The sequence below is a fragment of the Protopterus annectens genome, chromosome 2.part1, assembly GCF_019279795.1.
Source record: "Protopterus annectens isolate FY-2018-M chromosome 2.part1, PAN1.0, whole genome shotgun sequence".
In the NCBI taxonomy this organism is placed as follows: Eukaryota; Metazoa; Chordata; order Ceratodontiformes; family Protopteridae; genus Protopterus; species Protopterus annectens.
Window position 1 is genome coordinate 1,834,598,156 of NC_056729.1, and position 24,015 is coordinate 1,834,622,170.

The 24,015-nt window shown below is 43.0% G+C and overlaps 1 protein-coding gene across 3 annotated transcripts in view; it reads right to left on the reverse strand.

Moving 5' to 3' along the window:
- The window catches only part of AP2B1 (adaptor related protein complex 2 subunit beta 1), a 1,330,026-nt gene that overhangs the window by 354,786 nt on the left and 951,225 nt on the right, over nucleotides 1–24,015 (reverse strand). For all 3 annotated transcript variants that reach the window (XM_044063279.1, XM_044063277.1, XM_044063278.1), the window contains one exon: nucleotides 3,440–3,569. In XM_044063279.1, coding sequence (XP_043919214.1) covers nucleotides 3,440–3,569 — 130 coding nt within the window. The remainder of the gene's footprint in view (nucleotides 1–3,439; nucleotides 3,570–24,015) is intronic.

A 24,015-nucleotide genomic window follows, 5' to 3' on the forward strand; every position in this document is an offset into this window, starting at 1 on the left:
TTAGAGGGTGGGGTGTGGCTACCCTGATCAGAGTAATTAAATCTTCAGCCATTTTGATCATTTGTTTTTTAGGCATAGGGGCCTGCACATGTGGCCCAGGCACAAGTTTTTTAAACATAGATTTAGATTTTGGCCTTAGTTTTGAAGATGGCGTCGGTCTAATATACAAATCTGTAGGCCTGAAAACACCCTCAGAAGCCGGTGCCTGCACAGCGGCTCCGGACTCATCTAAGGTAGAGACATCCGCGGGTTCCGTAATTGAAGCATCTTGTGGCATACCAGACCTCGAATGGTTCTCAGTAGAGGCCTGCGAATCAGAAGTAGCAGGTATCAGGGGCTCCGAAAGAGCCTCACTGAGTACCGGTGAATCGGCGACTGGCTTAGGAGAAGTGTCATCAGCTTTGGACCTCGACAGCCTGTCTCTTTTTCTTTGTGTTTTTTTAGGTATTCCGGTAGTCGGATTGCTAACCGATGACATTTCTGGATAATTAAAGTGCGAGCCAAAATATTTAGAAGCAAAAATATACTGACGTTTAATAGTGCGTTGATTAAACTTGGCACAAAACCGACAGCAAGGTACATTGTGGTCAGGGCCTAGGCAAGGAATGCAGTACAAATGAAAATCCTTATGATGTATTTGCTTCCCACAAGTAATGCAATTAACTTTTACTGACATCGGTAAGGAGCAAGAAAAAGTTTCCCCAACGGGGTACTTAGCTTTTTAGTTGGAGACTTCGGTTCTGAAACAAGAAAACAAAAATTTCAGGAGTCGGACGACCAGCACTTGCGAAATGCTTCTACTTCAGGCACCGCACTGCAAGAAAGACTGATGTAATGGCGTCGGCTGCATGTTTTATACCCCTGACTACCTGAAGTCATGGAAGAAGGGACAGTAACCAATGCAGAACCCAAGACTTTGTTAATCAGGCCAACTGAGGGCAACCTGCCAGAAGATTACCCAAATGCAATGACTGCAACAGTGAAACACGAAGAACATCTGGGTTCAGCATTAAGGCTGATCCACCCTAAGACTAAGACCCAGGCTGAAAGGCCTCTGAATGTGGAAGGCATTAACACACAGGCCGTCAATGCTGAAGGCTCTCATGTCAAAGACTAGAACAATGAATCAGAGAAATCAGTTGATGTTGATCCAACCGTCTATATCAACACAAGACCTTGTGGGTCAAGACACAGCCTCAACGGTACAGGCACTGTATATGGTTCTAGTGAAAAGAACTGAAGGGGAGCTACAAAATTACAGTGCAGTATCTGACATGGAGGAAACACCTTCAGTTTCCAAGTTTATGAGCAAGACAAGGTTCAGACAAAGGAGAATCCATCACGAATGATACCCAAGATGGAACAGGATCTGTAAAAAAAAAACTCTTATCTGAACAGTCTGGAACCAAGGCTAGGAAATTATATGGCAAATTTCTCCACTGGTTTATCTCTTGTATATTTCCTCTTGACCTTGTTTGTTTTCCCCTTCTACTTCTCTCTCTAGTTATGCTTCTTGACCAGGATTCTGACCTTGTGGTCAACAGTGTTATCCCTTTCTGGCCCAGACTCAAATGTGACAGCGAGCTCAAAGCTCATGAAGGAATATACTTTATCTTGGCAATTAAGAGCTTACTGCTGTCTCTAGTAGTAGCTGAAAAATAAAGGATTCACAGATGTCACAACTGGCATCAAAATGCTCTTCCCCAAAGCAAAATCAGCAAAACATGTGCCTGTTCTATGGAGGGATCCTACGGCTGCATCTGCACTTTTGAATAGTTTTGTTGTCTATACAATTACTTTGCAAATGCTGAAACTGCACTAAAAATGCAAACAGGCAACAAATGTCCTTCCACTGGTTCACAGTCTGTACTGATGAGAAAAATGTGTTTTGCAATCAATACTACAATCATCAGGGCACCAACACCAACCACAGATTAAACAACAAAAACTGTCCAAAAATTAGCAAAACTGAATTAGCAATACCTATTATCTACAGCATAACTGTGGAAAAAATAAATCACTCTAATGTGTGAATACCTGCAAAAAAGGAATAAAGTTAATAGGAAAGTAGAAAGTCAATAAAACGTAGTGGAAATAGGAATGCACACAACCATGACATGATGGCTGAAGTAAAACCCAGTTCTTTTCACTCGCACAATAAAACAACAGAGATTCATTACAGTTGCCTAAACTCCTGTTTCTGAAAAACGTTTTGCTGTGATGACACTGCTGACAAAAATCCATCCTTGTAATGTTTAACTGTTGAAGAGTAAATATAATTTGGTATATGTTGCAATATATCTTGTCACAACCAAGGTACCTGACTATTTTTCACTCATTACACTAGTGAACCCACTACACACACAAGAGGGTCCCCTTCCAGGGGAGACCCAGAAGGACAGATTGGTTAAATGCCTCTCTGTCCATCATCACAGTCACACAATTTAGCAAGTGGGACTGAGACTCAAACCCAAGATTAGAGGATGATGCCACATAACCAACCTCTTTTCCCTCCTGGTGCTAAACTGTCAGGCATATTTTGCGCATCACCAAGTAGCCTAAAAGGGACATTTATGCATTTTATGGAACACTTTCAGCAATTCGGATCAGTGGACTTTATGTAGTGTCCAACTTAGTAAGAGGATTTTCATTAGCGTCATATCACACAACTCCGCAATCAGCCCATACAGTACTGAGCTAAAGAAATGCATCAAAGTAGAAGGAAGGCAGGGCTACACATCTTGGACAATGATTTAATCATCAGTTTAACCTGGGCTAGGCACCCAGCGGTGTGAACATTGGCTCTAGATGACTGACTGTCACTGTTGAAGGACACCCTGACCCCATGTGCAAAAAAGGGAAAAAGGGGTTGTGGATGGACAATAAGGAGCGCTGCACAAATTTACATAGCAAAAGCAAAACAAGTGCAGTGAAGTAAACTGGGACTAAATTTTTAAAGAATGTATCAATTTTTACACCTTAAAAAGTACTTTCACCAATGTAAATCACGGAAGCGCTCAAAATGGTAGCATACAAAATGATTTTTAACGAAAACTGCGCATCTAATAAAGGCTGATTAGAGAACTCAAGCATAAAACTTAAAAGTTGACCATCAGATCATCTATTAATAAACACAACTTCAAGGGTGCTTAGTAAAATCTCATCAATAGCATACTCTAGTAATTAACTGTGCAGTGAGATACAGCAAACTGTCAGACAATCTTCCGAACACCTGTCTGCAAAGAAAAGCACAGGTGAAGTGCACATGCCAAACAGCTTTCCTGTGGTTCTAATTCATGCAGCTTGAAAATATCATCATTTAATTTATAACCCTGTCTGCTAACTCACAGAAGAGTGGTATACACCCCATTCTGCCTAGAAGTAAATTAAAGGACTATTCAAAACATTTGCCAACTGAAAATTGCAATGACTTCCTTACCTGTAGATTATTCAGAGGCTCCATTTTCATGACAGGTCCCATAGTGTTGAGGGGCAAGGAGATATCAATGCTTTGGTTGGGCATCAGAGGAGTGTGAACTGGAAGGGGAGTACTTGGGATAACCCCAAAACTGGAAACACAAACACAGTCAAAACAAAATGCAAAGTGTGTCAGTAACAAACAATTGTAAATACTGTGCTTTTCATCTCTCCATTACAAATTACAAAAACATTTATTGCACATGTTAAGAAACATATCCACAGAAGCATTCTTCTGATCATTAAGGTGTAAAGGCAAAATCCTAAAACTGCTCACTTACAGACAAATTTCCCCAAGGTGGGATGCAGAAAGTTTTTAGATTTTATTTTATTTTACTACATTTATACTCTACTAGCAAAGCAGCTGTTAACTGAACCCGAGTCCCACTCTCTTATAATTATTACTGGAGAACTTTTATTTTGTTGATTGTAAATACTTTGAGATGTTACCATGTATTACATATGATTTTTCTTTTATTTTGAATATTCATGTGATATTGTTCCCGTTGTACTTGTTTATACTTACTTGTGGAGCTTTTCTCCCAGGGCTGCCGCTGAAAAAGGACTTCGACTCAGTCAGACTAACCTGGTCAATAAATGTCAAATAAATAAATATTACATTTATTTTTTATTACTTAATTAATTCATTAATTTAATTAATTGTTTGCTGGGAAAGTCAGACTGGGATACAGTCCATTTTCAGAGGAGGTCCAGGGAGAAATGCTACAGGCTCATGTCCACAATGTATGCAGAATGCATGCAGTCTGTACGGCCAGTTGAGTAATGCTTACCCTATATGACCAGCAGGCAACCAGTAAACCAAAAATGCTTACATACATGGCATTTCGAACACTTAGTGAATGAAAAAGGAAGCTAAAAGTACATTCCACTGTGAATTTCACTTTTTTTCCCCCATGGATCAAAGCTCTTCACACCAGTCCTACAGTAAGCTGTACCCTTTCACCCTCCTAAACAATCACCTCTGGGGTCATCCGTCCTGCCAGTGGCCCTTCATCAAAATGTCCTCGCTCATTCTCCTACTGATGCCTGCCTTACACAGTCACCTCACAAATGTGACTGTCACCACAAAAGGGCAGCTTTCTTTTAAATGACTCTTTTAGGTCTCCAGTTCCACAGTGGCCATCATGTCTTTCACTCGGCAGCCATACAGACCTTTTCATTCTCCCTCCGGGTGACCACCCATACCCCCAAGAGGTGAGAGTCAAGTGCTAAGAGTGGTCTTGTCATATGCGCTGCAAATACATGATGCACCACAGTGGATGAGGGGTTGTAATGGTCTTTTCAGTAGGTCAAATGACGAGGATCCAGGCTTAAAAGATTTTAAATGCCCAGATTAATGACGTCTAAGACAATATGCTCTCACAGTTTACATACAAGGCTAACAAGGTCTATAGTTACCAAGGTTCATGGCTAGGCCAACCTTGCGTAACAGCAATACAATGGCTGTTTTCCAGGCTTCTGGAATGGCTTAGATAAAAGAGGCTAACTAGGGGGTTCAGACAGGCCGTATAAGGCACTGTGCAAGAAGTGGCCATATTTGTGAGAACTAGAACAATGATATTGTGGCCCCTAGAAAGAAGGTTAAGTATTTGTAAAAGAGGGTTAGCATTTATTATGTCAAGGAAGCATTCAGCATGGTGACCAATGGCAGTGCAGGTCAGCCAGTTTATTGACAAATTGATGAAGTCCCCCAATAGAATGGTGTTGGGCTTAATGGGGATTTCAGCTAATATGTTAACTATTGTCCTCAGAAGGGGTCAGACAGGGTGTTCTATAACTAGCTATGAAGTGTTAATTAGTCTTGTTATAGTGATTTGGATTTAATTTTGTATCCTGAGGAATATGTTATGAGGTGACAGTATCTTTGATAAATATTGATACTTCCCCATAATTGCCAGTAAATATGAAAACATGACAGGTGCTATACCCAGGATATTTATTTTATTATTTACCCTACATGCATGCTGTATGTATTTCCTTGAATGGTCTCTATACTGATTCTATATAGACTAACATCATCTGCAACTGTAGTGGTAAATTCTACAAAAAAAATTGCTGAATACATTTTGCAAGGATTTGTGGTCTTTTTCTATCTGATTTTTTTAACTCAGAAATATTCATGGAAATTCTGACATTCACACACTACTGCTAACAACTCCTTTTCTAGCCAAGCATGTCTCCTTTGTAATCTGCTATGCTTTTGAATCACAAGCAAATGATCCCTGTAGGATCAAAGTTCCTAAATCATTCTGACTGGTATCCACTTACAGCACAACTGTTTTATTCATATCACAGTATTTATCACCAATAAAAGAATTTTCAAACTTTTTGTTCCTCATCATGCAAACTGTTTTAACAACTTGTACTTGCTTTTGTATATATTAGAAAAATGAAAGTTATACATTTAACAGCTCATAAAACTCGAGTGCTATATGAGCATTCATTCAATACTAGGGTAAGCTGCTGCAAGCATTGCTCAACTCAACCTTTAAAGCTTTACCAGGCTATAACCACTTCATCCCAGCACCCATAATGTTTTGCATCTCTTTGCTTATCCAGACCTTAAAGGTGCCTACAGACACCTTACACTTAAACGTACAAGATGAGATACCTCTTTCATCCTACCACCACTGTAGAGATTCGTCTGAACATCCCTCCATGTTCCCTTCAGCCAGGAATGGGGAAAGGTGATTGGGCATGTTGGAATGGATGAACATGGATCACAATTATCTATTTTTTACAGCAAGCATGCAACTTTTGTATTTTACATGACCCAGTACATCCATTTCAACACTACGAGTCAATAACTCAAGACAAAATACATCGGATGACACTAAACCTGAAGCCAACATAGACGTGCAGATTGCATCAAGCTTAGTGTCCTGCAAAAGTAAACATACAGGTAAGTCTATACCACAGCAACACAAATGTTGTCAGTTTTGAAGAACTGAGTAGTAGCTAATATTCTACATTGTCCATTAGGTTTAGGTAGCTAATCTTTATTATATTTTTCATAGAAAAAAAATACATTCAGGCAGCTACCAAGACATGGTGAGTTTAGAGAACTTTTTACTCAGTTTTTTAGTGGCATAGGAAACTATTTAGTTTTGTAAAAATAAAGCTACACATGATGAGCATCTAGACAATGTACCATACTCACCACAATGTAACTATTAAAAAAATACATAAAAAAAATTTAAATCAGTCAGTTAATTTGTATCAACTAGTTGAGGCATAAAAGATGGGTTAATCTACAATGGCACTCCTGTCTTTATGGAAGATGAGATAAGGAAGCTTAAATGATAGGATCTGCAATTCTGATACTCTTCTAGTCAAAGTGACCATTACCAAAGAGCGTTTCCAAGTCAGAAACATTAACTGTGCTCCAGATGTTGCTTCAAAAGGATGGCACAAAATCAACATTCCATGGGCATCTTACTCTTTTAGAAAGGGTCTCTACATTAAAGTAACTCGCAAAAAGGACCATCAGAGTTTCAGGGAAACTAATGTTATACTGGCTCAATCTCTACTGAAAATTAGCTATCACTGCCAGATGTACTTTAAAAGAGAAACTTGTTTGCTTCTCCATGATTTGAGACAGATATTGAAGGACTTCTGAAACTGGAGCAAAAAAAAAAAAAAACGGGATTCAGTCCACGATAAATCGCACAAAGAAAATGTTTTGAGCATTTACTTCTCTAAGCTAAACTAATGGCAGGCTTCTTGATGAGGTCAAGATTTGGACCACCTTTGGTAAGTAAAAGTACAGTTGTGTACACTTACCATAAATGTAGATGTTCGAGTGTATTCACTGCTGCAGTCATCACCTGTGGGTTATCCCTGCTGTGGTAGCCCTCGGCTGGCCCGAATACCAGAGTCAATGTTTTTCTGCATCGGCTGCTGTCGCTTGCTGCCTGACGTCAGGTCGTCAGTGCTACACAGGAAGGCAGCAGACGCCATTACATCAGTTTTTCCTTCCCTAACCAGTCAGAGGCCCAAGTAAATATAGTAAAGTGGTCCTTGTGGCTAAAAGCCACCGTTAGAAAAAAGAAGCTATGTTATGTTCTTACCATAATGTTCCATGTGAGTTGTTCATCTCGCGCCTTTGTTCTTTACACGTGGGGGTTTGGAGCCAATCCATCAGCTCTGAGTCAGCCGCTTTCCAAGCTCAAGATCTTCGAGTAGCTCAAGGCACAGTCCCTATCCCATGATGCTCTCCTACCAACCCCAGATCTAGTTTGCTGAACCAGCAAGAAAAAAACACACTAAGCAACCAATTACAAAAAAAGTACATAGTACATAACTATTTACAATAGCTAAACAATAATCTGGCTGGAAAGAAGAACACTAGCAAGACCAACCAGACCACCAGTCATACCTGTTCTTCCATAACCTGAAGGAGGAAGGTGGGAGGGAGTGTAAGAACAAAGGCGAGATGAACAACCCGCATGGGACGTTATGGTAAGAACATAACTTCTTTATGTGAAGTTGTTGAATCTCGCCCTTTGTTCTCTACACGTGGGTAGCGTCCCAAGCACCCTAATCCTGGGTGGCTCACGGGAGTACATTCCTGAGAACGTTGGAACCAAAGGAAGCCCTGTCCACTTTGTAATGAGTGATAAACATATGAGGTTTGGAGCAAGTAGCAGCTGCACAAATGGTGTCCAAAGGTAGACGAGCTGCATGGGCTAAAGACATAGAAACAGCCCTGGTAGAATGAGCTTTCACCTCACGTTCTAAAGGTTGTTTACCTAAAGAATATACAAATTTTATACAATCAGAAATCCATTTGGACAATGTAACTTTGGATACCAACAAACCTTTCTTATTGTCTGCATAAGAAACAAATAGTTGATCAGATTTCCTAAATTCTTTTGTTCTGTCCAAATAAAACCTCAATTGTCTGTGAACATCAAGCTTTGTAACATGTACTCCATTCTATTAGCATGATGTCTGAAAAAAGTAGGAAGGTCAATAGACTGGTTCAAGATTGCCTCAGAGCAGACCTTAGGAAGAAAGGTTGGATTTGTTCTTAAAGACATTCTGTCGGGGTAAAAGACTAGATATGGAGGCCTGATAGAAAGTGCTTGTAGTTCAGAAAGTCTACACGCCGAAGTAATAGCCACCAGGAAAATTGTCTTCCAAGAAAGGAACGTCAAAGGACAAGATGATGCAGGCTCAAAAGGTGGAAGAATGAGTTGAGATAGCACCAAATTCAGATTCCAGGGAGTAATAGGATGTCTGATAGGTGGCCTAAGGTGATGAGTTCCTTTCAAAAAGGCTTTACATAATCTGTGGGACATAATGTTAGAACCACTGCATCCCACATAGAAGTTAGACATGGCAGCCAATTGAACCCTTAACGTAGAAGCTGCCGCACCATCGTGAAAGAGAGAAGTCAAGAATTCCAGAATACTATGAATAGGGGCAACACAGGGATCAATACCATGCGGAGAAGCCCAATGAAGAAATCGTCTCCATTTGCTGTTATAAAGTTTCCTGGTGGAGACTTTGTGAGAGGAAACGAAAATATGTTGAACCACTGGAGACAAATCATGTGACCTGGCTAGGTTGGGAAGTGGAGCAGCCAAGCTGTCAGTTTGAGGGAGACAAGAGAGGGAAGAAGAACTCCCGACGAATGAGTCAGAAGGTCTGGCACTGGGTCCAGAACCCAAAGTTCTTCCACTTGGTATTGCTGTAGGAAGGAGAACCATATCTGCCGAGGCCAAAACAGGGCTATTAGAATAACAGTCCTTCCCATGCTTTTAGCTTTCTGTAAGAATCTGGGGATCAGAGGGATTGGAGGCAAGGCATAAAGGAGACCAGAGGGTCAATCGTGTACAAGTGAGTTCCTTGGGCTGTCCCCCGGAGGAGGGTACAGGGCAAAGTAGCTTCTGCATTTGGCATTCATCGAGGATGCAAAAAGGTCGCAGCAAGGCTGGCCCCATCTGTGGAATATCCTTTCCACCACTCGTTCTTTGAGGGACCACTCGTGAGGCAACAGAATGGCTCTGCTCAGTTTGTCCGCTATCACGTTTGATGACCCGTGTATGTGCGTTGCTATCAGAAAGCACCCGGTGGATAAAGCCCACTGCCAAACTCTCAGGGCCTCTCGGCATAAGGGGTAAGACTTGGTTCCCCCTTGCTTGTTGATGTACCAGACTACTGACATGTTGTCTATCTGTATTGCAATCGTCTCTCGAGGTAGAGAGTCGTGAAAGTGTTGCAATGCTAGAAACACCACTCTCAACTCTAGGACATTGATGTGCAAATGAGATTCCATGTCTGACCAAGTGCCTTGGACAGTTCTTCCCTGAAACAGCCCCCCCCCCCACCCTATCAGGGAAGCATCCGTGGTCACTGTGGCTGTGGGAGGGGGAAGTACAAATGGGTGACCTACAGTAACTTGGTGGCTGTTCAACCACCAAAAAAGGTCCTTTTTGCAAGCATTTGTCAGAAGAACCTTGTGTGACATTGGAAGCTGTTAATAAGCCCACTGTGTGAATAGTAACCACTGGAGTATCCTCATTTGCATTCGACCCAGAGGAACCACTATGAGTGTCGCTGCCATGGTGCCCAACAGCTTCAGAACCTGGAATGCCGGAACTCTCCTTTCCGTTAACAAATGGAACACTTGACTTTGCAAAAATATTACTCTTTCCTGAGGCAATCTGACCAGGGAGGTGGTGGTGTCTAGATCTGCTCCTATAAAGGAAATATGCTGTGACGGCAATACAGCAGATTTTTTGAAATTTAAGGTTATGCCCAACCTGGAACACAGGTTAATAGTGTAATCTCTGGCGCAAATTAGTTGATGCCGGTGGTGGCGGTGAGGAGCCAGTCGTCCAGATATGGAAACACCCAGAATCCTAAACGTCTCAGGTGAGCCATGACCACTGCCATACATTTGGTGAACACTCTGGGGGCTGTGGTGAGACCAAAGGGCAGAGCTCAGAATTGGTAGTGACTGGCCCCCAGCCGGAAATGCAAGTGATCTCTGGATGGCCTGGCCATTTTGATGTGGTAGTATGCATCCTTGAGATCTATACAGCACATCCAATCGCCCGTTTCAAGAAACGGAAGTATCGATTGAAGCTTGACCATCCAGAACTTTTCCTTTTTGACAAAGGTGTTTACTTTGCAGAGGTCTAAGATGGGCCTCCAGTCCCCTGTTTTCTTTGGAACTAAAAAGAACCTGGAGTAAGTTCCAGATCCTATCTGGTCTGCCGGGATTGGCTGGATGACTCTTTTTCTAGCAGCTTTTGAATTTCTATGGCTGCTAGATTCTGCAGACTGGGTGGAAGGTCTGGGATTCGTGTACAAATGGAAAGGGATTCTGAAAAGGGAATGATGTAACCTCTGGTAATTATGCTTTTTACCCAAGAATCTGATGAAATTCCTAGCCAGGTGTCTGTGTATAAAGCTAAGCGACCCCCGACTGCCTCCAGAGCAGGACAGTTGGGCCTCCTCTCAGGAGCACTGATAGGGCTTGCCAAGGAACTGCTCCATTACCCTGGTTGTGCGGACCCCCACTGCCGCCTGGGTGGCATCTACCATTATACCCCCCTCCTCTGCCCCTGGAGGGGGGTTCACTACGTGTGTTCTGGAAAGCTCCTTGGGACTTTCGGAACCACATTTTTCCACCTTTCTGCCCTTTGGGGTATGGTCTAGTGGGGGTGGAAAAATGGACTCCTACGGCAGATACAGCCTTTCCTTCCTGCTCACACCTAGTGAATGTCTCCTTGACTTTAGGCCCAAACAAGGAAGAGCCATCAAATGGGGTATTAACAAAGGAAGACTTGAAGGCTTCCGCAAAGGAGCATAAGCGCATCCAGGATTGTCTCCGCGGAGCTATCGCTGAACCTGCTGCCCGGCTCGATCCATCAGCTGCATAAGAAATGAGCCGCATGGACGAGTTCACAATACAATTAAGGGTGTTAAGCTGTGCCGTTACTTTCTCAGAAACAGCATCATCTGCTTTGCCCTGTAGAGTATCTCCAAGCTCTTTGAGATCTCACTGAAGATGGGTAAAGTGGGTTAAATAGTTGAACAATCTCATTGCAAATATCGCAGAACTAAAGATGCGTTTCCCGTATCTGTCCATCGTCCTAGAGTCTTTATTAGCAGGATGAACAAAAGAAGAGGTTTCTGACATCTCTTTCTTGGTGACCGCCACCACCACCATGGCATCAACAGGGACTCCCTTCGTAAGGAAACGCGTGTCTTGAGGGGAGGTGATAAATTTGTTGGGCCAGCGAGGGACCGGTTCCATGGAATCATGAGACTCCCACACCCTTCGAGCGACCAAGTCCATTAATTCGTCAACGGGCGGAGTAACCCAGGAGGTGGAATGTTGAGACCCAAAGGCCTTCAGGAGCACTGACTCATCCTCAATAGGGGTAAGGGACTGCCAGTCACCCCTCTGCCTTAATATTTCCAGGATGTCTGAAAATGAGACATCCTCAGAGGAGGACGGTGGGAACCCTTCTGATTCCTCTAAGTCAGTGTCTGATGTTAAGGATTCCTGAGGGGAATCCAAATGCCTCCTCTTGCACAGTCTCTTTCTGGGGACTTCATCAATGGGGGCGTCTGGTGAAGTCTCAGTCAAGCAGGGGTCACCCAATGGGGTTACCTGAGGCTCTGGGTCTTGACTCTTGGTGGGGACCTGTGGTGTAGGGACAGAACATGGGCCTTTAGGGGAGGAAGAGGAAAGATCCAAAGAGGTAAGGGTCTTTGCAGATATGACCCTCCTCATAGCATCGAAGGCACTGGTTTCCCGACCCAAGGAGTCAACCAGTTCCGAAGAAGACGGCAACCTCCCAGGGGCTGAGACCACAGGCTCCAAACCAGAGGACAGAACTGAGCTCATCTGCGCCGAAGCCCCGACAGGGAGAGTCAGAACCGAAGCATCGGTTCGACTCTGTCCAATGGAACCAGCGAGAGAGTGTTGGCTCAGAGACTCTTCGATCGGAACCAAAGAAGTCAAGGTCGACGGGGCCAAGGGCACTGGAACAGGCCTCTGCTCCGAGGGTTCCACCACTATCAGATCCTCTCTTTCCAGCTCCGAAGGCTCAACTGGCCTTGGAAGAGGAGCAGAAATCGTGGTGGTGGGGGGATCGTAGGCTTTGAAGTAATTTGGGTCGAAGCTGAAAGCAATTTGGCCAGGGACGGGTTCACCAAAAGTCTCTGCACTAAGCAGTCCACATCGATGTTGGAAAGGGTACCGGAAGAATGGGTCGAAGGAGCCAAAGAAGCCACCGACTTAAGGATCGAGGACTTTAAAACTTCTGACACCGGCTCCATGATTTGGCTCCGAGGTAAGATTTCGGTGCACAGGTCCAAAGGCTGCGGAGCCGGTGACAGAGTCTTCCCAGAGGTGCTCGGAACAGAAGACTTGTGCTCTGATGACACCTTAGAAGACTTCGACCCCTTTGAGGGCTTGGAGGTCTAGTCAGTCTTGTCTAATGCTTCTTAAAAAATCTGGCTTCAACAGCCCTCTATCTATCCACCAATTTCCTTTGCCTTTCTAAAACCCTGCCACTGAAGGAATGGCAGATAGAGCAATCCTCTTGCAAATATACTGGACCCAAGCCGTACACACAAGAAACATTGTTATCGGTGATGGACATCTTCTGTCTGCAGTTGCACCTTTTAAATCCTGATTTTTGTTTCTCAGACAATGATATCAGGAAAACACACAAATATCAGATCCCTGATAAACAATGATGTCAATAAAGTCGAAAAACCACTAAGAACTCCTAGAAAGTTCAGATCCCTGAACTGCAAATGACTACAAGAATTATTTGACACAAAAAATGTTCAAATACAACAAATCTATGAACAATGAGGGGATAGGGAATTAAATTTGACACAGCCCTGTCAAGTAAATGCAACTCAAGAAAGGCTAAAGGCTTAGAAGCCACCGCTCCAAATTAGAAAGACAAAAATATAATATACAGTTAACTCACTGAACAACAATTACAAGAAATATGAGAAGTCTCACAAATATCAGATCCCTGATAGTCTACATAAGTAATTATATACTCTTCTAAGAAGAAAAAAAGGTTACTGGCCCGAGCTTCCTCCGAAGATCATGTGATCTGTTGCAGCGGCAAACTAGACCTGGGGTTGATAGGGACTGTGCATCGAACTAGTCAAAGATCTTGAGCTTGGAAAGTGGCCGATTCCGAGCCGATGGATCGGCTCCAAACCCACGTGTAAAGAACAAATGGCGAGACTGAACAACTTCACATCTTATGTCTCCCTAAAGAAAGAAGACACAAGGGGGAAGGAGGGTGGGAAACCAGGACTGCAACAGTGAATACACTCGAACATCTACATTTATGGTAAGTGTACACAACTGTACTATGTTCTTCGTGTTTCACTGCTGCAGTCATCACCTGTGGGAAGATTCCCAAAGCTGAGGAGAGGAGTGGTAGGATTAGTAAGAGACCTAGAAATGGGTCAGCATGCCATGCAAACCCTGCCCTAGCCTTAGAAAATAGAGGTAGGTGGTAATGCTTGGTAAAGGTATGGACAGAAGTCCAGGTGGCAGCTTCCAGGATGTCCCTTGGTGGGAACTCCTCTGAGGAATGCTGTGGAAGTGGAGGCTGCCCTAGTGGAATGGGTTTGAACAGACTGGGGGGGGGGGGGTTCCCATGCAATGTGTAGCAGAAATGGATACATTGTGATAGCCATTTGGAAATGGTTTGTTTGGAAATGAGCTTCCCCTCTGCCCCTGGGGCAAAGCTGACAAGTAGTTGGTCTGTTTTCCTGAAGGGTTTAGTACGGTTCAGATAGTATCTGAGCTGTCTGTGCACATCTAGTGAGTGCATAATTCTTTCCCCCTTGTTTTCAGGGTTAGGAAGGAAGGTGGGTAGATGTATGGCCTGGTTGAGAATTACATTAGATATTACCTAGGGCATAAAGGAGGGATTAGTCCTCAGGGAGACCCTGTCTGCATGGAAGATGATGAAGGGCTCAATGGCCATCAGTGCCTGAATTTCTGAAACCCTTCTGGCTGAGGTGATGGCTTGGAAAAAAGCAGTCTTTCAGGAGAGGTATCTTAGTTCTGCTGAAGCAGCAGGTTCGAAGGGTGGTAAAGTTAGTTTTTCCAAAACATAATTCAGGTCCCAGGCTGGAGCAGGTGGCCTTCTGGGAGGTCTGGTATTAGATGCCCTTCTGAGGAATTCTTTAATCAAAGGAAAGAAGAACAGGGGCTGTTCTGTATCAAAATGGGATGAAATGGCTGAGGTGTGGATTTTAGTAGAGGAGAAGGAGAGGCCACTATTAAGTATTTCCGCTAGGTAGTCCAGAATAAGAGGGATGGAAGGTTGTGAGGTATTGCCCCATCTGGACTGGCTCCAGGTGCAGAATCTTTTCCATTTTCCTCTAAGATTTTCTGGTGCTGGGCATTCTGGCTTCTGTGATAATGTCTAGGACCTGTTTGCTTAACAGGGGCCCCTTGTTTGCCTTTAGAGCATTAGCCACGCTGATAGTTTGAGAGTCTGCAAGTCTGGGTGCAGCACTTCCCCCTCCCCCACCCGAGTTAGGAGGTTTAAGATCAGGGGAAGCTGCCTGGGATTCTGTAAGGTCAGGCTGCGCAGTAAGGGTTACCAACATTGTCTGGGCCAATCTGGAGCAATGAGGATGGCCTTTGGTCTCTCCTCCCTTATGCTGATCAGTACCTTTGGAATAAGAGGCAGAGGAGGGAATGCGTACACATACAGAGTGTTCCAGGGGAAGGTCAAGGCATCCACCTTCCACGCTAGGTGGTGATGCTCCCTGGCACAGAATATTTTCAGCTGATGGTTGAGATGCGAAACAGAGATCCACCTCCAGAGTCCCGCATGCCTGAGTGAATTGTAAAAAGATTTTTCTGTGGAGCTGCCATTCGTGGGGATCCAGTAAGTTTCTGTTTAAGTGGTCTGCCAGAGTGTTGTTGATCCCTGGTAGGTATTGGGCTATCAGGTGTATTCCCATGGAAGAGGCAGTCAGCCAGAGTTTCATGGCTAGCCTGCCTAGAGGGTAAGACTGGGTCCCTTCCCTGTTTGTTGATGTACCACATTACTGTGGTGTTATGTGTTTTGATAAGGAGAACCTCTGGCTTGAGATGGGGTTTGAAGGATCTCAGAGCCTTTTGTACTGCCATAATTTCCTTCTGGTTGATGTGTAAGGGAAGGTGCTGGGCATCCCAAAGACCTTGGGTGCACCTGCCTTCTAGGTGAGTGCCCCAAGCTATGTCTGAGGTGTCGGTGGTAATGGTCTGCCTGGTTGGGCAGAGGGTGAAGGAAAGGCCCTTGTTCTGGACACAGGCCCCTGCCCACCAGAGAAACTCGGCCCTTATACAGAGGATCAGAGGGACAGAGGTCTCTAGAGGTTGAGAGTGTTGACACCAAAAAGTTCTTTAGGTATCAGTGAAGTTTTCTCATGTGAAGCCTGGCCAGAGGAATTAGAAGGATGCAAGATGCCATGTACCCCAAAAGGCTTCCAGTCAGGTGACTTCTGGAAGTCAGCTAGGTAAAATAAAGAGGCAGGAAGCTCTGCTTTTCTGAGGAAAGGAAGGCCATTTTGGAAGCGGTGTCCAGCAGTGCTCCCAAGAAAATAACCTTCCTGGAGGGTGCTTGCTTTGATTTCTTCTCATTGATTGTGTACCCTAAGGAGGTTATGAGGGTTTTGACAAAGAGGAGGTCCTTGAGGAGCTTTTCTTTGCAATCTGCCAGAATGAGGCAGTCATCAAGATAAGGGTAAATTTGTATATTTTTCTGTCTGCAAAAGGCTATGGCTGGGGCTAAGCATTTGGTGAATACCTTGGAAGCAGTAGATAAGCCAAAGGGTAGCACAGAGAACTGAAAGTGTTGTGAGCCTGCTCTGAAGCGAAGGGATTTCCTGCAGGATTACCTTACGGGGATGTGGAGGTAGGCGTCTTTTAGATCTAGGGTAACTAACCAGGCATTTTTTGTCAGCATAGGCAGCAGCTGCTGCAAAGTTAGCATTTTGCATTTGGGGACTGCCAGGAAGGTGTTCAGAATGGATAGATCCAGGATGGGGCGCCAAGTGCCCTCTTTTCTAGGAACAAGGAATAGTCTGGAATAAAAGCCTTTGCCTGTTTGATCTGAGGGGACAGGTTCTACTGCCCCTTGGGATATGAGAGTTTGGACTTGTTTCAATGCCTCTGCCCACTAATTTGGAGGTAAGTCTGGATACCCTCTTAGAATTGGGAGTTCGTTGAATGAGAATTTGTATCCCTGAAAAATTATCTTTAAGAACCATTGGTCCTTTGTTACAGAAGCCAATTTTCTTTGCAGAGGGAGAGCCTTCCTCCTAGCTTTTGGTGAGTGAAATGAGGGTGGGGGGAGAGGGAGTCATTTAGAGTTTTTGTCATAGAGGGATGGCTTAGAACTCCCTCCCGTTGGAGTGGAAGTGGTTCACTGTTTGGTTCTCTGCTGTCCTTGGGATAGGAGTCTGGGTGGTCTGTCCCTGCGGGGCTTTCCTTGCCCCTGTCTGCTAGGTGCAGGAAAGGACCAGTGTTTTGAGGAAAAATTCCTGCTGAACCTAGGAGGTCGTACCTGAAGGAAATATTTTACTGTTTGCATAGATTTTGCTTTGTCTTCCATCTTTTTAAGCACCTCTTCTGCTTTTACTCCAAACAAGCGGTTGTTATCCAAGGGTGCATCAAGTAATTTAGATTTGACATGATCAGGGAGAAGTTGTTCCTTCAACCATTCATGTCTCCTAATGACAGATCCTGACAATGCTGCCCTGCTTGAGGCTTCTAGGGCATCATATCCACAGTATAATGAGTGTTTAGCCACTTGACAAGTAGAGTGCAGAAAATTTGCTCTTTCGAACTGGCACAGTCAGGAAAGGTTGAAATATTTTATTTTAATAGTTCCAAAGTGTGTTGTTGAGATTTTAACATGTGGAACTGACAGTTGAGTGCTCTGTCAGCTAAGGTTGCAGAGGTGTATACTTTTTACCCCATCTGTCCAGAGCTCTGGAGTCCTTGTCAGAAAGAATAGGATTCTTTGCAGAACTAGCCTTAGCTGCTTTTGGTCCATGTGTAATGACCTCCGGGTCTGCAGCAGAATTTCTGTACAGGTATTTGTGAAAATCTGGTACTCTGTAATACTGGTCAGGTTTTCTGGGATCGGGTGAGAGGACGTCAGGAGTTAAGCTGAATTCATGGAAGACATCATCAGCCACCTCTGAGATTGGAGGGATGGCCAAGGGTCTGTGCTGGGGCAGGTCTAGAAACTCTCTTAGGTCTTTCTTAGACTGAGGGAAGTACTGGGATTCCCAGTGGAAATGTTCCCTGAGGGTGTGAAGGGTTTCCCCAAAGGAAAGAACTTCTGGTGGGGAGGCAGAAGGAATGGATTCCTCTGCATCTGAATCCTCCTAAGCAGTCAGATGTTGTAGTTCCTCTTCAAAATCTGAATAAACAGACTCCTAAGAATCCTGTTCTATCAGTATTTCAGAAGAAAGGTCTCTTTTCCTTTCAGAAGGAGTGTCCTGACTGCTCCTGATAAGGGTAATAAGATCCTCCACCATTTTAAGCATTTGAGCTTGGGGTGGTAGAGCAGGAGTACAACGGTGGCTAGAGGTAGTTTTCCTAGGAGTGTTCTTGCTTCTAGGCCTAAGAGTATCCATCGGTCTGAGAGAAACGGTAGTCAGAGAAGACTTTTTTTTGTCTAGATTCGGTAATGTGAAGCCAGTACCTGCGTCGCAGCTCCAGACCCAACCAAGGCAGAGACAACCAAAGGCTCGGAAGACAAAAGAAGATTTCTGCGGCATACCGGACTCCGAAAGGGTCTCAGACAGATGCCTGAAAAGGTAGTGAATTGGGCATCAGGGGCTGCGAAGGCTCCTCACTGAATTCCGGAGAACTGACAACCTATTTAACAGTAGAGTCGTTGGAATGCTTAGCTTTGTGTGGTCTAGCTCTATCTTTATCCTTACATCTACGGATTGTTGGCAGACAGATGCCATTTCGGAATGCGAAGACAGAAGACAAAAATACCTGGCTACAATAAGAGCTCTACGACGAATGGCTCTCGTGTTAGAGAGCACAGAACCGGCAACAGGGGACATTGTGGTCTGGGCCTAAATAAGTGACGCAGTATGAAAGGAAGTCTTGGTGTGTTATTTGCTTTCCACAGGCAAGACAATTGTTCACCTTTTCGGACATCAGTTAGTGCAAGAAAAAAGGATCCCAACGGGGTACTTAGCTTTAGCAGTTCTTAGCTGTAATTCAAGCTCTGGTAGCGACCGACTGGCACACTTGCGAACTGCTTCTACTACAGGCTCCACGGCAAGAAAGACTGATGTAATGGTGTCGGCTGCCTTCCTTTATAGCACTGACGACCTGACGTCAGGCAGCAAGCGACAGCAGCTGACTCAGAAAAACACTGACTCTGGTATTCGGGCTGGCCGAGGGCTAACACAGCAGAGATAACCCACAGGTGATGACTGCAACAGTGAAACACGAAGAACATCAGGGTCTGTGGCAATCAATGGAACTGGTGAAATCAAAAATTTTAGAAAGAAGGTCCATATGAGGTCTGTCAGATGAGTGGGTTATAAGACTAATAGTCTCAGGCAGAGAGGCTTCCTCAATAGAGAGGACAAGTGGAACCAAACTTGTCAAAGTCAAACTAGGAGAGGTTTGCATTGGCATTGTTTAGGATGCCTTTTTTCAGGAATTTTATGGGATAAGGGGAACTTGGGAGAAAGGCATATAGAAGACCCATGAGACATCCTTGGAAGGTAGTATGACTGGTTGTCTGTTTATGTGGTGGAACGAGGAAGGAAAAAACTGCTGCACTTGTCGATTAGATGTCAAGGAGGCAAAAAGGTCATGTCACAGCAAAGCTTGCCACAACGGTAGAGGGTAGCCTTTGCCACAGAAAGAATTATAGACCATTCATGTTGTATCAGTAAACAGTATCTGACCCTGTCCATCAGGCAATTGCGCTGTCTGGGCTGGAAGGTTGCTATTTGGAAGAAGCACAATAAGACCACCCACTCTTACAGCATCATGGCCTATTAATAAACATGATATGAATGTGTCACTACCTTCATAATGCTGTACTGTACATGACTGCAATACTGTTCGAGTGTATGATACTGCACCCTGAGAAAGAGAGTCTTGGAATGCCCACAAAGTGTGGTGTACTACTCTCATCTCCAAGACAATGATGTGTAGCTTGACCTTTTCAGTGATCATGTCCCTTGGACAGACTGCCCTAAACAATGTCCTCCCTACTCCATGGCAGATGCACCCACTGGAAGAGAGGAAGGATAAAGGAATTGCCCAAAGCAAAATTTGCCTGGGGAAGCCACTAAGACAGATGCAGGTGGCATGACCTCAGCAGTCTTGTACTTGCTGGCAAGGCAGCCAAATGCTGATACCTTTGAACCTTTATAGCCCACTGCAGGACTCATATCCAATATTATGTGAAGGGCACTAAAAAGATTACTGTTACCATTAAACCTAAAATTTTGAGGCAGAGAGTTACAGGCACTGTCTGGAAGGAAAGACAAAAATGCATTTGTGACTGAAATACTACAACCTTGCTATGTGGAACCCTAGCTGTAAAAAGACAGTGCCTGGGCGGCACACTATGAAGGTTTGTGCTTGCAGGGCCCCCATCAAGAACTTCACAAGTTAACAGAGACCCCAAAGACCAGAATACATGAAGCAGAGACTCTTTCATCTGAGTTAGCAACTCCTGAGTAAGGATAGCTAGAAGACGATTATCTAAACAAGGGAAATCTTTTGTCTCCAGCACTCTTAGTTAAGATGCCACTATTTCTATACATTTAGTAAATTCTCAGGGGGCTACGGTGAGACTAAATGTGCAGGCCCAATGCTGAAAAAGATTACCTCTCACTATGAAATGTATGAATCTCCTGGACTGCTTGGCTATGTAGATAGACATCTTGGAGGGAAAAGGTAAATTCAGTCCCTCTCTGACAAGCATGGGAGGCTGGACTGCACTTTGACCACACAGAACCTTGTCTCTGGGAAAAAAGTGACAAGAGCTTAATGAGGTCCAAGATTGGTTTGAGGTCCTTAAGAAACTTAAATAATATCAGGATACTTTAGGTTGTGGTGGGACTTCATGTATTGCTTTTTTATTATGAGGCTTATGATTTTTTTTTTGCCTAGAATGTCTGAAAAAGAAGGGCTATGGCTGCCAAAGGTAGAGCAAAATAATGTTGTGGCCTCTAGAAAATTATTAGACTCGTAGATGACCTGTTTTTCCCAGTGTGCTAATACTATGTCAGCATAAGTATTCTCTACTGGGGTGCCCATAGCTACCGCCAGTCAATAATGAAAATAGTTATCTCCGTACATAAATATATTATTAGCAAGCAGTGTGTCTAACATAGAACATAACATATTAATTTTGGTCACACTCAAGCTATAATAGTTACTAAGGAACTCTCTAACAGACTATATTCCTATATCATTAGGTATGACTGTAAATAGCGACTTTATAGCTAGAGTAACTAAAACCACTCTTGTGACACAGGTCTCTTTTGACCAGGTATGTAATGATGTTAAAAATTAATTTACGTCTTTAATAAAACTTCTACTAAACTATAACATACCATGTAGCTCTTTCTCTACATAATAATAGTTTTTGCAACTGAACTTGATTTTTTATAAAAGATTCGTGGATGACATCTTTTTGTTACGGAAAAGGACGACAGAAGAAAAAGAAGTCTTTGCAGAGTATTTACAAAGTACAACTAGCTGGCTACTGTTTAGTATGTCCTATTCAGATGTAACTATTAGGTTTTTAGATGTTAATATTACACATAACTATCCGTCTTTTGAAACATTCATTTATAAGAAGAATGTGTGGATGACAAGATATGTACATGCACAAAGCATGCATCCTGGGTATAGTCATAAAAATTTTGTTAAAAGCCAATTTCTGAGGGCCAGTAGGTGAAATACCATTGATAATGGTTTCGAGAAAAAAATAGAAGCTATGGCCTCAGATTTTAGGGTAAGAGGCTATGATACAAAATTGATAGATAATAAAATATGTAGTTAGGAAAGAAAGAATTCTTCTCAAACTTCAAATTCTGAACCTACTATGACTAAAAGAGTAAAATTATAGGAGAAAGACCTCAATTTATCTACAAAAGAGAAAGGAACCTAAAGCAGTTTCTATGTTACAAAGACTTGAGTGAAGGTAAACCTAAAATAGCAGGAAAGGACAGTTTAAGATCTACGGTCCCAAGTTATAGTTGTAACTTCTGTAAATATATAACTACATCTAATGAATTTATACATCGGCATATTTATAAAAAAAATTTTTTTACAGAGTATGCAACATGTAATACCAAAGATGTGGTCCATTTTGCAAGCTGTGTAGCCTGAGAGGCATTCCATATTGGAAAGACCGCCCAAAAGTTAAAAGAAAGAACTTCAAATGTCAAGAGAGATGTGAGGAAGTGTGCCAACTAATACCTTGGCAAACAATATAATGATGAATTGTGTGCAGCATAGCTTTAAATTTTGTGTTTTATCACAAGTCACAGTAGGGAATAGATGTGGCACAACCTTGTTAATAAAACAGAGACAGAGGAATATAAATGGATAAATTATTTTTGGGCTGATCACCCACCAGGACTAAATATCACTAATAGTTTAAAACCACTATTAAAAGAGAAACACTCTTATGTGATTTAACTTCAGATTGCTGCTTTATTATATGAAATAGTCATGTTTGATTTTAAGATTATAGGCTTTTTATCATGTAATGAATTGTGTTGTTTTTATTGGCTGGCATGTGATATATATTGATGCATTACAGCTGGTCTGCTTTAACACTATGCTGAAGAAGAGTTTATTAACTTGAAAGCTTTGTTTGTTGTTTTATAATAAACTGACTGTTTTGGACCACTGTTTCTCTTGTTTCTATAATGTTTGACTTCTCTGGTCGAATTTTGGCTGTGTAGGTGAATTTTTACTTGAGTTTTTGTTTTAGCCTGGGAACTGAAGTCAGGTGACAAAAGTGATGTCATCCAAGTTAACCCAGCAATAATATTTGATATTAATTTAAGAACTCTCTCAGAGAGAGACTGTGCATTTTGTATTTTGTCTTGGACCTAGCAAGAACATCCACTCATCATCACCATCTGCACTTGCCTTGCTCTGTAAGTTTCTAGGGCATAGTAACTCATTTTAGAGTTAGGAATACAGTAAAGATTAGTTTAGATGTTTTCTGTATTTATCTGAGACTGTCCTGCATTGTTGTTTTAAATATTTCCTGTGATTTTGAACTCTGAAGTTACTGTGTTGATTTATTGAGTATTATCTTGTTCTTTTATTACTAAATATATTTAAACAAGAAGTTATGTACTCACCATAACGTTCAATGTATGTAGTCTATCTCGCCTCACATTCTAACCCATGGGTTCGGAGCCAAACCTCGGCTCTGACTCGGCCATACTCTAGCTCGAAGTCTTTCAACTGGCTGGGCTAAGAGATATCCCATGCTGCACTGTTCCCTTTCCCCCAGATCTTGTTTGCTGCAAGCTCAATCACTCAATCACTCTATCACTCTCCCTCCATACACAACACATAGAGAAAGAAAAAACATTCCAATAATAAAAGGAGTACTGAAACCAGAACTGACCTCTAGGTCCTCCCAGATGGGGGAAGGCAGGAGGGTAAGCGGGAATGTGAGGCGAGATGGACTACATACATCGAACGTTATGGTGAGTACATAACTTCCTGATGTTATATAGTCCAATCTCACCTACATTCTTACCCGTGGGACAGCGTCCCCAGCACCTGAACCCTGGGAGGCTCAGTGGAAAATACTCTCTGAGCACTGTGGAACCAAAGGGAGATCTGCCTCCGGACACCAAATCCAATTTGTAGTGAGTAATAAAGGTGTGAGGAGATGCCCATGTAGCCGCAGCACAAATATCATCCATAGACATCCTGCCCTGAAATGCTGTAGAGATAGACACAGATCGGGTAGAATGAGCATTCACTCTAAATGGTAAAGCCTTACCACCTGAGGCATAAATGAAGGAAATACAACTAGAGATCCATCTAGACAAGGTCACTTTGGAAACAGGAGACCCAATCTTATTTTCTGAAAATGAGACAAACAGCTGATCCGATTTTCTAAGATTCTTCGTTCTATGCAGATAAAAACGCAACTGCCTCTGAACATCCAGTTGGTGAAATTTAAATTCTGCCCTATTAGAGAACTCTGGAAAAAATACGGGCAGTTCAATGGATTGGTTGAGATTACTAACTGAATCCCACTTTTTGCATAAAGGAAGGGTATGGTCTGAGGGAAACCCTATCCTTTTGAAAAATCAAGTAAGGCGGTCTGACAGACAAAGCTTGGAGCTTCGGAGACACGTCTAGCTGAAGTGATGGCTACCAAAAAGATAGTTTTCCAAGTCAAAAATTTTAGTTCACAAGTAGCTGCAGGCTCAAAGGGGGAAGAGGTGAGACATTGTAGCACAAAATTTAGG